Genomic DNA, 17,651 nt, shown 5'->3' on the forward strand with positions numbered 1-17,651 from the left:
TGGGGCTCTTAAACCAAGCTGGCCAGAAAGTAATAGGAAATTTACATGGAACAGGAGTTCACTGTTTTATATACTAGATGTTTTAAAAAATCCTTTGGAAAACCCTTTGGAATACTGTGGAAACAACATGGTATCATAATGGATTGAGGGCTGGCCTTGAATCCAGGAAGAACTAAAGAAAAGAAGGAACGAAGGAAGGGGGAAGAGGAGAGAAGAGGAAGGGAAATCAGCTGGAAGGCTTTATTTATTTCTTAAAACCCTTACCTTCTGTCTTAGAATCAACACTGTGTATTAGTTCCAAGGCAGAAGAGTGGTAAGGACTAGGCAGTGGGGGTTAAGTGACTTGCCCAGGGTCACACAGCTATGACGTGTCTGAGACCAGATTTGAACCTCTCAATCCTCTGACCCACCTAGCTCTGTGTGTGTGTGTGTGTGTGTGTGTGTGTGTGTGTGTGTGTGTGTGTGTGTGTGTGAGTGTGTAAGGGGAGGCCATCTCTGGTTCATTTCCCAGAACTTTCTCATCCTAGTTAACCTCATTACATTAAAAAGTCAGACTAGTGAGGTGCTACATCTTCAAGGGACTTGCTCTTAAACCCCAGCTTCAGCCCTGCCTTTCCCTCTGGCTTCTCTTGCTTGCTCCATTCCCACTTCTGTTCACACTTGGACCCCATCTTATCTCTGAGGGCCACTGAGGCCCCACCAGTTGGTCACCACCTGTGTTTCTTCCTCCTTTCCCGATGCATGGTGGTCTCATTTCTTTGTAACTTGGTGGATGGAAAGTTATCATAAGATCTACAGATTTATAGCTCTAAGGGCTCTTTGAGGCCATCAATTCTAGCTTCCTTTTTTTACAGAAGCAAAGACTGAGACTGAGAGCAGAAAAGTGACTTTCCCAAGGTCACACAAGTAGTAAATGTCAGGAGCAAGCCTGGTCTACTTCCTTCTTTATTTCCCTTCTTCCCTCTTTCCCTCTTTTCCTCCCTCTCTACCTTACTTCCTCCCTCCCTGCCTTAGTAACAACTCTCAAAACAGAAGAGTGGCAAGGGCTAGGCAATGGGGGCTAAGTGACTTCCCCAGGGTCACCTAATTAGGAAGGGTCTGAAGCCAGATTTGCACTCCCAATCCACTGAGCGACCTAGTTGCCCCTGTAAATGTTTCTTGATGGAAGGAAGGTTACAGTGAATCAAGTTTAGATTTGGCGTCAGGAAAGACTTGCAGATAAAATGTCCTCCAAGTGGAGTGGGCTGCTTTGGTGTGGAGAGGAAGGGGGCTGCCTCACTCCTTGAAAGTCTTTGAGCAGAGACTTGTGTACTTGTCGAGTGTGTTATATCGTAGGGGGTTCCTTTCCTGTATGGGCTGACATAGAAGGCCTTCAATACTACAATACTTTTCTCATTCTGACCACCGCCTCTTATTTTTCTTCTACTCTTAGCTCCACTGAGAAGGGGATGTCACTCAAGGCACCCTCTAGGATGCTCTCAGGTTGTCCAGTTTCCCCCAGGTACCAGGCTGCCTAGGGCTAGGGAAGGTGCCCCAGGCAGAAGGCCCCTGCTGGGCATCCAGCCCCCTCCTGACATCCCAAAGCCCTCCACCCCTACCCCACCCCATGACCACTAATCTAATCAGGAAATAGCAGAGTGCACATTTCCCAGGGATTATAAATAGCCACAGCAATTCAAGAGACATAATTTCCCTGGAAAATGTGCCCCTGTCCCTCTCCATGCCTCATCCTCCTCCTTTCTCTGTATTTAAATGACATCCTGAAATAGCCTTGATTTATGGAGGTTCTTCTGCTCTCCAGAAACAGAGCTGGCATTGTAGGGGGCAGAGAGGGGGTCAGTGCCCCTGTCCAGAGATAGGGCACTGCCACAGTGTCAGAATGGGAGGAAAGGGAGATTTCCTGACTAGTCATCACACTGGTACTAGCCAAGCACTGTTCTAGGCATTGCCGGGTGGAGACAGGAAGAAGACCCCTTGCTTTCCATCTTAGAAACACTACTAATGTAGGAGAAGGATAAAGGCTAGGCAGTGGGGTGATTAAGTGACTTGCCCAGGGTCACATAGCTAGGAAGTGTGAGGCCAGATTTAAACCCCAGAACTGGCCCTCAATCCACGGAGCCACCTAGCTGCTCCTACGGAACAGGACAGACACAGTGATCAGAGAACAGGCTGAGCAGTACGTGATGGAGTGCCGAATACTGTCTAGACTGCTCTCGGAGTGGGTGGTTGATGACGAGAGCTCCATCTCAGCTAGAACCATTTGGGGGGCAGAGTTCACTGGCGCAGAGGATTAAGGGATGGGGTCTGGACCGGAAAGTCTAGATAGGGAACACTTTTCCCTACCAATGCAGACAGCAAGTTGTCAGCAATTTCTTGTCTTTGGGTGCTGTCTAGAGCCCTGAGCTCAAGATCCCATAGCCAGGAGGTGTCCAAAGTGGGGCTTGAACTCTGGTCTTCTTGGCTTTAAGGTCAGCTCACTGTCCTCCATGCCACACTGCTTCTTGTGAGAGCATAGTGTGATGAAAAGAACACTGGTGTCGGAGTCAGGAGAACCTCTGCCCTGCCACTTAATGTCTGGATAACCCTGGGCCCATCACTTAACCCTTCCTCTGTACGGTGAGGGGTTTGGAATTGAATGTCCTCTGAGGACTAGACCTTGGAGGTCTGTTCAATGAACTGGACCTTGGAGGAGGCATCAGGAGCTGTTCTTTCTACCATTCAAGGTTCTCCTTCCTCTTCCCCAAGAGACTCAAGAGGGTCTCCTTGGGACTCCAGGATTGGTATTCCCTGTTCTCTTCTGCTGGGCCTGTCAGTGGGGACAAGAAGTAAAAACCAGAGGATGCAGCTAGATGGCTCGGTATAGAGAATGAGGTCTGGAGTCAGAAAGACCTGGGTTCAAATCTGTGACTTCCTAGCTATGTGAGCCTGGCTAAGTCACATCCTCATTGCCTAGCCCTTGCTGCTCTTCTGCCTTGGAACCAATACTTCTGTCAATTCTAAGAGAGAAGGTAAAGGTTTAAAAAAAAAAAAAGATCTAATCAGTGGCTGATGGAGAGGAACCTTCATTTGCCTCTGGCAGAGGCTATACCATTTGTAACCTCTTCTATCTCCTTCTCCTCTTTTTCTACAGCTGGATCCACAGACCGTGCAGACAAAGAACTGGCACATGGATGTGATCGAGATGAACGGGGTAAGGCCCTTGGAGATAGAATGGACCCCAGCTTGGCCCAGTGGGCCTCCCTGTTGTCACTCCCTGGCTTTCTGCTGCTCTAGTTCAGGAAGGATCTGCCTCTCTTTTCTGTCCCTCCCTGCCCTAGAGGCATTTCAGAGAGGCCTCCATAGAATTCGCCTCATCCAAGATGGCAGCAGGCCACACAGCAGCTGGCCCTGCCCTGCCTTCCCACATCTGGATCTCTTTGGGTCCATGTACTGTTTATTCTCCAACAACACCATGTGTCTTGGGGGTGTTTCCAGTGCAGCGACTGCCCTTTACTCTTCATGTGAACCCCAACTTGGCCTTTTCCTTAATACAGATCAAGGTGGAATTCTCCATGAAATTCACTAGCCGAGACATGAGCCTGAAGCGGACCCCATCCAAGAAGCAGACGGGAGTCTTTGGGGTGAAGATTAGTGTCGTAACAAAGTAGGTGCCATTCCTAGAACCGGTATGTTCCACCCCAGGCTGTCTGTCCAAGCACTGCAGGTCCCTTCTTTCCTCTTCCAGGCCCACAGCTCCCTGAGGGACAGAGGGAAGGAGCTTGGGATTAAAAGCCAGTGTGCTAGGTTCAAATCCTCACTCTTCTGCCATGAACTAAGCCAATCCTCTTGGACAAGCCCCTGGCATCACTTTCTTCCTTTGTAAAGTGAAGGAACGGGAGTGGTTAGACTAAAGGATCTCTTAGATCCCTTCCAGTGCTGAAATGTTCTGATTCCAGAAAAGTAGCACTTAGTAAATGATTAGTGATTGGTTGGGTCAAAAGGTTGCAGTTTCATCCTCCCTCTGAACCCTCGTCCCCCTGGGCAGATGAGATGCCATTTCCCTGAGTGAGTTGGCTAGGCAGCATTATCCAAGAAAAGGCAACCTAGGAAAGAGTTCTTTAGAACCACCTGTTTTTTAGAAGTGCTGGGTTAAAATCCTGCCTCCTCATGTACTCTCTGGGTGACTTGGGACAAATCACTTACCTCTGTGGGTTTCAGTTATCTCATCTGGATGCTGAAGAGTTGGATCTCTAAATCTGAGTTCCTTTAATCCTATGATATGCTGGGGGAGAGGGTAGGGCGCTCTTTTAGCCCAGCCTGTGTCTTATCTCAGAAATACAGGGCTTTGCCACTTGGATCTGGGTTTCTTCCCTAGAAACAGATACCTCATTCTCCTGTAGGAGGGTGTGTTCATCCTCACTAAAACTCCTTATGCTTTTTCCTAAGAAAAATCCTCTTCCTTCTTTTCTCTTCCTTCCCTTTGAGCTAATGTCAAATCTGCCTCCCTCTTATGAACCCCAAACATTTTGTTCATGACCTTCATCCTGGCATCAACCTGGGCAAGGAGAACAGAGACCTTCTGGGCCTTGATCTGACACCGGCACCCCCTTTCCCCACCCTCTACACACACAGCAAACTTTGTGGGTATCCCCCTCTGTTCTTTTCACCCTTCCCTGGCTTCCTGCTCTCCGTTCCTACGAGCCAGGGCAAGGAATAAAGACATTAGTGGGAGGGGAAGGGAGGCAATTCTGCTGTCATGGCAAAGGTAGTCACCTTCCTGCCCACTCCCTACCTCCACAGGCGAGAGCGCTCCAAGGTGCCCTACATCGTCCGACAATGTGTGGAGGAGGTGGAGAAAAGAGGCATTGAGGAAATTGGAATCTACCGGATTTCAGGGGTGGCCACTGACATCCAGGCACTGAAGGCTGTCTTTGATGCCAGTGAGTTCCAGGGGAGCCCCAGGACCTGGGGTGAGGGGGTTGGGGACCTGAGGAACATGGGAGCAGAGGGTGGGATTTCTATGCTCTCTTGTCTAGCTCTCAGGTGTTCTCCCCAGACTTGCCTAGACTTGTAGGTAACTGGGGGAGTCTAGATCTGACAAAGCTGAAATGTTCAGCTTATGTCTTGGAAATTGATTCTCTCCCTCCTTCCCTGGGTACTTGGGAGGGACCGAGGTTCAAAATTCCTAAGCTCACAGTTCTCTGCTGATGGATGCCAGGCTCCTGATGTCTTCTTAGGAGAGCTAGAGAGGCAGTGTGGTCTAGAGAGTAGAGAACAGGCCCCAGCACCAAGAAAACCTGGCTAAGGGCCTCTGAGCCAATCGCTTCACTGCTCAGGGTTCTAGGCAGTTCTCTAAGATGGGTTCTTAACCTTTTCCATCTCATGGCCCCTATGGCAGTCCAGTAAAGCCTATGGATTCCTCAGAAAAATATTTTTAAAAGCAAAAAATGCACAGGTTTACAAAAGAAACCAATTATATTGAAGCAAATATTAAGATTTTTTTTTTTTAAGTTCAGAACCTCAGACAAGAGCCCCTAAGACTTGGGACAGTTAGGTGGCATAGTGGATAGAGCACCAGGCCTGGAGTAGGGAGGACCTGGGTTCAAATATGGCTCTAGATTCTTCCTAGCTGGGCGACCCTGGGTAAATCATTTTACCCTGTTTGCCCTTCTGGCTTAGAATTGTTACCAGGACAGAAAGGAAGGGGTGAAAAGAAAAAAAAAAAAAGAGTCCCTAAGACTATTAGTAGCCTGGCAAAAGTAGTTTCCTCACCCAAGAAATCTGTGCCAATAAAATCAGTCTGTCCTCTACTATTTGTCCTGCCTCCTCTTCGAAGGCTTTAAGACCCTCAGAGGTTGGGGCTGGCCTTTGGTTTCATTCATATGATCCGGCAGTGATAAGCCTAGGGCTGTGTCTTTTATTGGGGTTTAGTACATGGTGTGAACTGGCTGCCTGCCTGCCTGCCTGCCTGCCTGCTGAGAAAGCCAAGCTGGTCTAGGCAGAGCTGGACAGCTCCAGCAGAACCAGACTGACCCCTTCCCCCAGCCCCCTGGAGGGACTGGCAGAGGCCCGGAGGGGTAGCACTTGGCAGGCCCTAAAGGTGAAGATCCTTTGGGGAGAGGGGTATAAGAGTGGGTAGAGAGAGGGAGGTTTGGAGAATGGAGGGGGCAGGATGGGGCCAGAAAGCTGAGGGAGATACTGGCACAAAGCTGATTGTTCCTGGCCCGGATTTCTCTTCGTGGCCTGAAAACCAAGGCTTGGTTGAACATGATTTTAGGTGTAAAAAATGTGCCGAGCCTTCCAGAGAGGGGCTTAGCTAAGACTGTCAATGAGGACAGAACCTTCTGGATGGTATTAATATGGTCCCAGAGCTCTGCATCATGGGATTGGCTTTTCTCTCTCCCCCTTCTCCTTCTCCATATAAAGGAGTCATTCCTGCCCCGGGGCATAGTACCCCCCCTACCCTGCCGTGGCTGGGGAGGGACTCGGTAAGGCCCAAGCTTCTCCAGACAGGGCTGAATCACAGATACCTGCATAGATTTGTCTTGGCCCTCTGCCTTATCCTTAACAGGGATGTTGGACAGGTGTGGGAATGTAGGAAATCGAGGAATAATAATTTTAAAATAATAATAGCTACCTTTCATATAGGACTTTGAGGTTTACAAAGTGCTTTTTACAAATATTATCTCATTCGATCTTCACAATAATCCTGCGAGGTTATTATCACTTATACAGATGAGGAAACTGAGGCATGATTCTCCCAGGATTCAGAGTCACTAAAAATGTTTGAGACAGGATTTTGAACTCAGGTCTTCATGACTGCCCAGCCTGGCATTCTGGAGTATATGGAGGAGACCCTCCCTGGCAGTCTGGAGTACTGGACTTGCTTTCAGCAAAGCTGGGTTTTCAAGTCTGATCTCTGAGTTGCTTAATGTCTCCCAACCTCAGTTTCCTCATCTGTAAAGTGACAGGTTGGTCCCTAAATGGCCTCTCAAGTCCTTTCCATCTCTCAGTCTATGATCCTTTATCAGGGACCCTGTCTGAGGAAAGAAACAGTTTATCAGAAAAGCCCTTCATGCCAGATTGTAGCCAACCGCCATGTCTTTGACCCCTGTCTGGGTCTGCTGGAAATACACTTTGGACAGTTTTCCTGGCGTAGCATAAATGGAATAGGAAAGTATGGTACCTGTCCCCTGTAGAGGGGCTGAGAGAACTGCCCTGAAACCCCTGGACCCCTCGCTAAGAGGGAAGAAATTTTAAAGGCTTCCAAGATTTGTTTTTTAATAAGTGGGATGCTGTTTAGGAGATCCAGGATCAGACTTAATCTTCTTGGCCTCAAAGCAGAGAATTCAACCGAGGAGTAGAAATGGCCACAAAGCAGATTCTGACTAAAAAGCCAGTAACGAGATAAAACAACATTCATACTCTTTGGCCGCGGGAGGAAGAAGATGGAAGGATTTCAAACTTCCTAACAAATACAGCGCTCCTAAACTGGCCTGGGCTCTCTTGGAGGGTAACGGGGTCTCCGTACCTGAAAGTCTTGAAGTAGAGACCAGAGGGCTGGGATGGTTTGGGATGCTCTAAGATTCTGGGTGTCTGTGGGGGCGGCTGATGCCTGCTCGTCTCTTTCTTTCCTCTCCAGACAATAAGGATGTTTTGGTGATGTTGAGTGACATGGACATCAATGCCATCGCGGGGACCTTGAAGCTCTATTTCCGGGAGCTCCCGGAGCCCCTCCTCACAGACAGACTCTACCCAGCCTTCATGGAGGGCATCGGTGAGACCTGACCCAGGCCCCCATGAGGTTCTGGCAGGCTAGCGGCCAGCAATTGGGGTGGCTATCCAGGTGACCCCTGGGACTGGGAAGTATTTGGAAAGGAACAATGATGCATAGCTGGTTCTCAGTGCTGGCCTCTACTCTTCATTTGGCTTGGAGAGAGGATTGGAGGAGGAGGGTTTCTGATTCTACCACAAACCCACAAGCCCCTGTGATGTTAGGGATCACCCCAGACCCCTTGTTCTCTAGTCCTCCGAACCCAGGAGAACAGGGCTGGCCTTCAAGGAGAACCAATCCTGACGGAATGGCTTATACTTTATTTTTGTTGTATAGTACATGGTAGGCAGCCCTCCCTCTATTGTCCTCCATAACTCTTGACCCATAAGCTGATCATTCACCCCCTGCCCTCCCAACCTCTGCCTGTACTTTCCCCTGCCAATCCCCATCATTCTAACACCATCTTTCTTGCCTAGGAACATTGAGGCTCTCTAGTTAGCTTACTGAATTGACCTTCCAAGTCCATTTCCATTTGCCAAAGAGTCAAAAAAGAGGTCTTTCTGCCTTTAGCCATACCATTCAAGTCTGGAAACTGCCTTTTAAACATTTTTTGAACCCTTACCTTCTGTCTTAGAATCCATACTCATCACTTCTAGGACAGAAGAGCAGTCATTTCTAGGCAATTGGGATTAAGTGATTTACCCAGGGTCTCACAGTTAAGAAGTCTCTGAGGTCAGATTTGAACCCAGGACCTCCTGTCTCCAGGGCTGGCGCTCTATCCACTGAGCCACCTAGCTGCCCCCTTCTCAACTCTTCTGCCCACTCTAAGGGACCCATAATGGAGGAAGCCCCTGGGTTTGGCTCAGCTATCACCAGCTTCCACTTGAATCTCTGTCCTCTCTAGAACTCAGTCCCCTTCGCCCTACTGCCTTCCACAGTGGGATAGAGAAAGAGGAGATTTGATTTTAGAGAAAGGCCGGCTCTGGTGAAGTAGTTTGCTCCTCTTCCTCCACCCTAATTAAAAATGGTAACAGGAAACAGAGCACCCTTTGTCCCTTTGGCTGGGTGCTAAGGAAGCAGATGCTGTTGAGGGGGGAGGAAGAAGGTGGGCAGGTTTGAGACGGAATGAATGAACGAACGAATGAATGAATGAACGAATGAATGAACGAATGAATGAGCAACAAATGAAAGGCACTGCTTTGGGGCTTTTTACTCTATGCTAAGCACTGGGAATACAAGCCTAGACGATCCTTGCTCTCAAGAAGCTGAGAGTCTAAATGTTTAATCCAACCCAGCGGAAGGCTGGAGATAATGCAGTGAGCAGAGAATTCTGCCTTGGCACCTCGCGCTTCCTTCTCTATTTCTTTAACAATTTCTCTGTGACCATTTCTCTAACATAATAGTGTTCTCCAAAGACAGAATGGCTACTTGTCAGGGATAGTGTCCAGAGATCCAATTAGATCAGCTGACCTCTAAGGCTCCTTTTTGGGCCTCAGTTTCCTCCTCTGTAAAATGAGGGGGTTTGGTTAGGTGACTTCGGAGCTACCTTCCAGCTCTAAGTCTGTGGTTCTTCCTGCTGATTTAAGACTTACAGAGCCCCAGGTACACGGGCCTTGCTTGAGGTCTGTAAAGGAAACTCATTTGTCCAGGGACCTTCAGTTTCCCTCCTGGAGAAACAGAGGCATGGTCATGGCAGAGGGCATCCACCTATCCAGCGCCTGTGAGCAATTCAAGTTGCTCAGCTTGACAGATGTCCAGGGTTCTCTAGGTGAGGCATTGGCATACCCCTCGTCCTGGAGAGCTCACTCCCTGGCTGACCCGTTTTCTCCTCTCCATCTCTAGCGCTCTCGGATCCTGCTGCCAAGGAAAACTGTATGATGCACCTTCTCCGTACTCTTCCCGACCCCAATCTCATCACTTTCCTCTTCTTGCTAGAACACTTGAAAAGGTAATGCGTTTGGAGTAGTTGCCCCAGGGGCCCCTGGGATTGGTAGGACTGCCAGGGGGAGAGGCTAGACCAAGGGGACACCCAAAGCTATATGATCTTGGTAACCTCTTGGCCACCACGTCCCTGTGGAAGGCATCAATGCTCAGGGAAGTTGGAGGGGAGCAAACTGCTCTGGAATTGGGTCTGCTTCAAGTCTGACTACTTGTGTGACCTTGAGTTAATCACTTCCCTTCCTGGGACCTCCATTTTCTCCTCTGTAGAATTGGGGGAGTAGTCCTTCTAGCTACAAAGCTATGATCTTAAGATTCTTCACCTTCCTAGGCCTCAGTTTCCTTTTCTGTAAAATGGGGTTGTGAGTTGGGCTAGGTGGCCTCCATGGTCCCTCCCAGCTCTTGATGAGTGAGCCTGTGAACTTAGATGGCAGCCCTGAGAGATGGGCTGGAGACGGGAAATCATGGCATCCGCGACTCCATTCCCTCCACTCACCACCCCCCTGTGTTCCCGTCGACTTCTGGGAGTCTGTTTTAGTGAGCATTGGTTTAGGCTGAGAAGAAGCTGACTTTGAGAAGGCTGGGCCTTTCCCACACCTCCAGAGGGGCCGGAGGAGTGGAGACGGGGCAGGGAGGGAGCCGGAGTTTCACATCCCCCCCATCCCCAGGCCCTTTCCCCTCTGGTTTAGCCAGGACCAAAGTCCCAGCCAGTTCCCAAACAGTTTGGAGAGTGAGCAGGAACATCCGCGGAGAAGGGCGAAGGGAAAATCCATTAGGTTTTCCACCCTGAGAACCGGGCACAGCCTGTTCCCACATCTGGTCTCCTGGACCAGGCTCAATTTCTGTGTGGGTTGGGGGCGGGGGAGGCCCGCACAGCTGCCTCCTAACATGGCCCTGTTTTCCTGCCTGTTTCCAAGGCAATGGACTGCTCCATTTGGGGAGGGCCTGTGGGTTCCCCCCAAAGGATGGTGGTGGCCCTTGTGGAACTGGAGGGGACCTGTGAGGGCAGGCCAGCAGTGCTTCTTCCCCAGTGGTATTGGGGTGCTGGTGCTAGGGACAGGCCAGGAACAGCTTTCTTTGTTAGATAGGGGGGGGGCGGAGATTAGGGTGGGAGGGGGTGTCGAGGCCTGCCTGGGCACCGGCTCTAGACAGCAACTAATGCTTGCTGCTTACGGGGAGAATTCACAGTGAGTGCATCTGGCCAGTTACGCAAGAGAAAGAAGGGCAGGGAGAAAGCCAGAGGCAGGCTGTTCAGAATATTAATTATGTGGCAGAATCATCTGGCAGGGAGGAGAGGGACAGACCCTGCTCCCCTGCCTCTGGAGAGGCTCCCTCCATGGACTGGCTCCAACCCAAAGCCTCAGTGGCCTCCTTGCTCACAGTCTTGCCCCCTCCTCTGGTCTAGCTGGCCCCAACTAGCCAAGTGACCCTCTGACAGTCATCTGACCTTTCCTGGCCTCTATTCTTTCCTCCCAGAAATGAGGGAGTCAAAGGGTCAGGGTTCAAATTCCACCTCTGACATGACCTTTGGCAAGTCACAGCATCCCTGGAACCCTGGGTTCCTCCTGCACAGTGACTAGGCTGAAGCAGAGAATGAGGAGAGATTGAGAAGTAGAAATGGAGTCAGGAAGACTCTCATGCTTATAGTGGTGCAGCCTGGGGCAAGTCCATTCACCTCCTTGGGTCCCATTTTCCTCTTATGTTTAAAAAAAGTCAACCCAGGAGAGTTGGGCTCAATGAACTTTAAGGTCCTTTCCAGCTCTAAAATGACAATCTTTTGATATCATTGAGCCTCAGTTTGCCTTTCTGTAAAATGAAGGCTTGGGTGGATGATCTTGAGTCCAAACCTGTTACGGATAAATTAGGCATCACCTCAAGGTTCATCCTACAAAGGATCCGGATGGACCCAGGCAGGTGGTGCTTTGGGAGCTGCCTTCCCAAGCCCACAGAACACCAAGGAAGCTGTCGGGTCCCCCTTGTAGGAAATATATGTAAGGTAATGGGGTCCCCAAGTCAAAAATAACCTTCCTCTCTCCCTTTCCTGCTCTTCCCCCAGGGTTGCTGAAAAGGAACCTATCAACAAAATGTCCCTTCACAATCTGGCCACTGTGTTTGGCCCAACATTACTGAGACCGTCCGAGGTAGAGAGCAAAGGACACCTGACCTCCGCCTCGGACATCTGGTCTCACGATGTCATGGCGCAGGTAATCAATCACCAGGCAGGGTGCTTCTGTCTCCCACTGGCTCGAGGAAGTGGGAACCTATAGAGCTGGCTTCACTCAGGCACCAGAGGAGAAAGAGGGTGGCCTTGGAATTGGGGGGGGGGGGTCTTGGGTTCAAATCCCACCTCTGATACATCCTGACTATGGGGCCCTGCACTTTCCCCTCAGTGCAATGCAGGGTTACAACAAAAGCTCTTGCTTTTGCACACCAACTGTAGCAGCCCTGACAGTTGGAAAGGGATAGAATGTTAACCCGGGGCTCACGGGAAAACCATTGGGAGAGGGCATTCCTCACTGAGAATTCCTGGTGAAAATGCTGGATTCAGTGGCAGAAACACTTGACTTCAACTTCAGAATCAGACCCTGACTAGTGTGACTAGGCCAATCATGTATCACTTCAGTTAAGTTGCTTTCTCATCTGTGAAGTGGGGATAAGAGCAGCGCCCGCTTCTTGGCGTGGCGGCGAGGAGCCAGTGAGATCGTATCTGTAAATCTTAAAGCCCCGTAGAAATACGAGTAGGCCGCTGAAACGACAAGTCTGATCCCCAAAAGAAAGAAGGCGCTGTCATTTGGGTCCCTAAAAAAGAGGAATGATCAGCCAGCTCCCTGCAGCTGGGGCAATTCGTGCCTCAGGGAACCTCCATTTAGGCTGATTTTTAGGGTTCTTCTCCCCCCTCACAGCCCCTGAGTATTGCTGGTGCAAGTTAGAAGTCCTTTCCTTGGAATAGGGCAAGCTTTTCTCAGGACCCTACGCCAGTGCTGGAATCTCCCTCTTCCTCATTTCCCCTGTTCTGCCACCCTCCACCCCCGAAGTCTGTGAGCTGCTTTGTTGTTGTTTTAATATATTGTGAAAACTGCATCCGGCAGTGGAATTGGAGTCCTGGGGAATGCTGGGGGTTTGTTTTACGCATTTAAAACTCCTTCTGAGAAGGGCTCCATGGGCTTCAGCAGCCTGCCAAAGGGCTCTGGGGTGCACCCAGGGTTAAGCACCCCCAAGCTTAGGGTCCCCGAACACACGAGAACAAGCGAGCCAGGGCACAGGAGAGGGGAGAGCCCTGGCCGGACTAGGAGGAAGTTGCCATTTTCAGTCCCTGGGGTGAATCCCCTTAGAGAAGTGCCCTACCACTGGCATGGCCAGAGGGCCTCTGCCTTGATGCCTTAGGGGAGGACTTAAATATGCTTATGGTGCTGAGTTATGGGGAAAGTAGGCCAAGGAGCTCCAGTCTCTGGGCAGCTTGAAGCCCTCACTGCTCTCCCCTGTGTTTCTCTCCTTCAGGTCCAGGTCCTCCTCTATTACCTGCAGCACCCCCCCATCTCCTTTGCAGAGCTAAAACGGAACACACTGTACTTCTCCACGGACGTTTAGCACAGGCACGGGTGGCATGGGGCCCACCATGGGGGCACCGGCCCTCCCGGCTGGGCCCTGGGGCTCAGCACAGACTGAAAAACCAGTTGACCAACCACCCCAGCAAACTGAGATGGAGCAAAGCAGACGCCAAGGGAACTGGAATGTGTGCGTCTCCTGTGCAGCCTTGTACAAAGCTGGCCTCGTCCTCCCTCTCTGCCCCCTTGGCCCCGCTGTGCTTCTCCCTGCCCCTCTGTATTTCTGCTCATGTCTGATGCCCCGTGGTGTTCAGGAGTTGTTTTATGTATATTTGTCATGCAGAAAAAGGTAGTGACTGACCCAGGCTGGGCACCCAGACAGCCTGCTTCGCGCTTTCATTCCTCCGGCGTTTTCATTCCTTCCGAGTCTAAATGCAAAGGTTTTGAGTTTGCTCTGTGTGACTTCTGCCAAGTTGCCCTCTCCTGGCACCACTCCCAGACTACAGGCTCCTAGGAGCTCTCCTCTTTGCTTCCTTCTCCCAACTCCTACCCCAATCCCCTGCATGTGAAGCCTCAGCTCGGCTCTGCTCGCCTGGGAGATCTCTCCAAGGAGGTGCCGTGTTCGACTTTGCCTTGATGCCAGGGGCGATGTTGGACCATGAGATGGAGCTGCGCCAATCCCCAAGCTCCAAGCAAGGGCCCAGAGATGACTCTGGGAGGTGCCACTTGAGCATCTCTGTTCCTGGGGGTGGAGTATAAGGTTCCTTCCTCGATCCCGTTCCTTACTTTACAAGCCCATCTCCAGGAGGAATCTTGGGTTTTTCTCCCTCGGGTTTCAGTTCCTTTCTCCCTCATATTCAACTTCCTTTGTGTGCAGAGACTCGTGGTGGGTGATTTGCTGTCCATCCAGAGGGTTTGGGGGAATCTTCACACAAGAGGGTGTATGTGACCTTGGGCATGTCAATTCTCCCCTAATCCTCAAGTTTCCTCATCTGCCAAATGCAGGACCTGGACTAGAAAACCTTGAGGCCCTTCCTATCCTCTAAGTATCCTATCCTGGGGGAAGAGGAGAATTTGGGCCACTTCTCCCCATTTTTGTTCATAGGTTGGAAAGTGAGAGGTACCGAGTATGGCACTGGGGGTCCTGAGAAAGGGGAGAGGTGGAAGGTGGGGCTGGAGAGGCAGCTCTGAACAAAGGACTAGCAACTATTGTCCCTCTGGAGCTTGTCTTCCTGGAGGCAACAAAAAGGCCCAGAAAAGGAGGCAGCCTTCAGCTGTAGGGGAGTAGAGGCCCTTGGAACCCCTGTTGAACCTCCTCAGTACCTTTGCCTTAGACCTGTGAGCTCTGCAGCCAGGCACTGCCACAGGGTAGCCCCTTGTGCCCTCAGGGAGATCCAGTAGGATCTCAGAAGTCCCCTTCTCCCCTGAGTCCTTAACTCCCACCCTAGCGAGCAGTAGGTCAATCACAGTACTGGCCTCCTTTTCTGCCTTGCCAGAGTCCCTGGGGGAGGCACAGCTCGAGGCCTGGGCACTTTAGCTGGCCTCCATGGTGCTGTCCTTTGAGATGCCACTTCTCCTTCCCACCCAGCTAGAGGAAGCGAGTGATCTGGTCTCTCGGAGGGCTGCTCTTAGCCAGTTCTTGCAGGGGACCAATTTGCACTCCCCAGCCAAACACCGACATCTCCAGCATGACTGGAGCACGAGTGAAGAGGAAGTTGGATTCTGGGAAGAGGAGGGAAGCTCCCAAATCTGAACCCTTGGGCTTCAGACGAGGCGGCACATCCCAGTGAGTTTTCCATCCATGCAATGATTACATGATATAGTCAGCTTATAAAAGTGTGGCTCCCTGGGCATTTGAAGGCATTCCGAAGATTGACACCAGTTTATTCCTGGGCCTGCCTTGCCTGGCTGGTGCCCAGGAACAAATTTTGATTGAAGGCTTCCGGAAGATGCCAGCCCCTTTGGTGAGAAGCAGCGCCCTCTCTGGTCACCCCTTTCTCCGGTGGCCAGGACCTGGATCTAGCCATGCTCTGGCAATGTCAGAGAGGAAAATGGTGACAGAGGGACCCTCCCCCAGCAGTAGAGCTACACCTGCAGGGAAAGGCCTCTCTCCTAGGATGTCAGATGAAAAGAGGAAACACCCAAGTCCAAAGGCCTTGGCACGCCAGTTGGCCTCCTGCACTATGGACCCTTTCTTTGGCTTCCAAATCTAGTCAAAGGATTGGATGGCAAGCTTGACGGGGGCTGGCAGCAGCTGAAGAGAGTCCTCTCCCCTGGCCCCTCTACCTAGAAGCCAAGGGAGAAAGAGAAGCAACTTCTGACTTCTTAGGGAGGCAGCTGCTGCCACCCTGAGCCCTGCAGAGGAGAAGGGAGAGTGGGAGAAAAGTAGAGGCTAGGCAGAAGGAGAAAAGATATTCAATCCCGATAGATTTCCAGACCCACAATGGAAAGAAGGTACTAAGCCAGGACAAAGCTGTACAGGAGAGATCCTTTGGCTTCCCAAGGTAGGGAGCCACAGGAACCAGGTGCCCAGAAAACAGGCTCCGGCTATCCTCCCGCCCTCCATGCCACCTTGCCCTCATCTGTGCAGGGCCTAGGAGACTTGGAGAGTTGTGTGGATACAGGTAGGATAGGACTGACTGTTCATTAATAATTTTACTTTAATAAGTTGGTAAGGATATATTTTTTTGTCTGTGTTGTTTCAATTATGTAGATTATTATAAATGGATGTAAACCCTGTGAGAGGAAAATGTTAATAAAAATGCAAAGCCCCAATGTTTGCACAAAACAGCCCCGTGGTTTGGATGTTTGCATTCTCAGCGGCCCAGGAAGACCTGCAATCTAAACACTTAACTGTCAGCGGCAGCCAGATGTGAGCCTCCTGAATGCACTTTCTCAGCTCTGCCTCTTCTTGGAGTGGAGTTTAAAAGGGCTTTGCAGCCTCTTTCCTGGATCTTGGCTGAGCAAGGTCACTAGCATTAGCCACTGGCCACACAGGGCCTACCAGGGACAGCTGGGCCTTCTGCAATCAACCCTTGGCCTACGCTGGTATGATGCCAACTCTGAAAGTTCAGAGGGTGACAGAGCCTCAAAAGCGCTTGGAGGGTGGCTAAAAAAGGCCGATCTTGTGTTTTCAAATAGGTGCAGTTTAATGTTCCCAGATTTCCTTTTGAAAGACAGGGCTTAGTCCTTGAACTATTTTCTGGTAAGAGCCAGACCTAGAGACACGGGTTCAAGTGTGGCCTCAGACTAGTTGTGTGATCCTGGGCAAGTCACTTAATCTTTGCTGCCTAGCCGTTACTTCTCTTCTGCCTTGGAACTGATTCACAGTATTGACTCTAAGGCAGAAAGTAAGGGGCAAGAGAGAGAGAAGCAGAGAGAAGCAGAGACAGAGGGCTGAGGGAGACAGAGACACGAGTATCTTGTCCATAGAGGGGCGAGAATACACTGAAGTCCCCAAGCTCTCATAACCGGGTGCCAGTGGGGTTAACGCAGCCTTCCACCCGGCCAAGCTGGCCCAACACTGATGTTTATTCTAGGGATAGGGAACAGATGTCTTTGAAAATTAGTGTTTAGTTTATGAGCTCATACTATAGATCTGGCCATCTAAAACAGGAAAGCATTCATCTCCTCTTCTGACTGAATGGTCAATTCTGACAATGCTCAGTTTATTGAGCCAACTTCCCCAGAGCTCATCTTTTCAAAGGCAATGGGGAATACAGCATTTCATTGATTCATTAATAATGTCATTCAAGGCCTCGTGCCATGGGCTAGTCTGGATCCTATTCAAGCTGCCTATCTTGGGTGTCCTGATACTGACAGGTAATCATATAGGTTAGAAAACTCCTCACCTCTGTGGCACTTCCAGAAATCCTCATGGGAGAAGTTAGGGATGTTAGAACCCCTCTCAACACTTGCCCTCAAAGGAACTTTTTTTTTTTAGACCCTTACCTTCCATCTTAGAATCAATACTATGTATCTGTTCCAAGGCAGATACGTGGTAAGGGCTAGGCAATGGGGGTTAAGTGACTTGCCCAGGGTCACACAGCTAAGAAGTATCTGAGGTTACATTTGAACCCAGGACCTCCCATCTCCAAGTCTGGCTCAATCCACTGTGCCACCCAGCTGTCCTAGGAAGGAACTATTAAGAACAGAAACATCAAGGGTACTAGCAGTAGCAATCTACTATGCACAGACTCTTGGGAGAGAGAATTCATTATTAGAAGACTGAGTGGATTGAGAACCAGGCCTAGAGGTGGGCGATCCAGAGTTCAAATCTGGCCTCCAAGACACTTCCTGGACAAGTCCCTTAACCCTCACTGTCTATTCCTTACTGTTCTGGCTTGGAACCGATACACAGTATTGATTCTAAGATGGAAGGGAGGGGTTGGTTGGTTTAAAAGAAAGCCATGAGG

At 50.3% G+C, this 17,651-nt stretch overlaps 1 protein-coding gene across 1 annotated transcript in view; it reads left to right on the forward strand.

Moving 5' to 3' along the window:
• The window catches only part of ABR (ABR activator of RhoGEF and GTPase), a 144,708-nt gene extending 128,681 nt beyond the window's left edge, over positions 1-16,027 (forward strand). Inside the window, exons 14-20 of the mRNA XM_044675598.1 lie at positions 3,131-3,190; positions 3,534-3,643; positions 4,780-4,919; positions 7,622-7,756; positions 9,596-9,701; positions 11,748-11,895; positions 13,190-16,027. Coding sequence (XP_044531533.1) covers positions 3,131-3,190; positions 3,534-3,643; positions 4,780-4,919; positions 7,622-7,756; positions 9,596-9,701; positions 11,748-11,895; positions 13,190-13,279 — 789 coding nt within the window. The 3' untranslated portion in view covers positions 13,280-16,027. The remainder of the gene's footprint in view (positions 1-3,130; positions 3,191-3,533; positions 3,644-4,779; positions 4,920-7,621; positions 7,757-9,595; positions 9,702-11,747; positions 11,896-13,189) is intronic.
• Positions 16,028-17,651: the final 1,624 nt, after the last annotated feature.

Source organism: Gracilinanus agilis, chromosome 4, assembly GCF_016433145.1.
Source record: "Gracilinanus agilis isolate LMUSP501 chromosome 4, AgileGrace, whole genome shotgun sequence".
NCBI lineage: Eukaryota > Metazoa > Chordata > Mammalia > Didelphimorphia > Didelphidae > Gracilinanus > Gracilinanus agilis.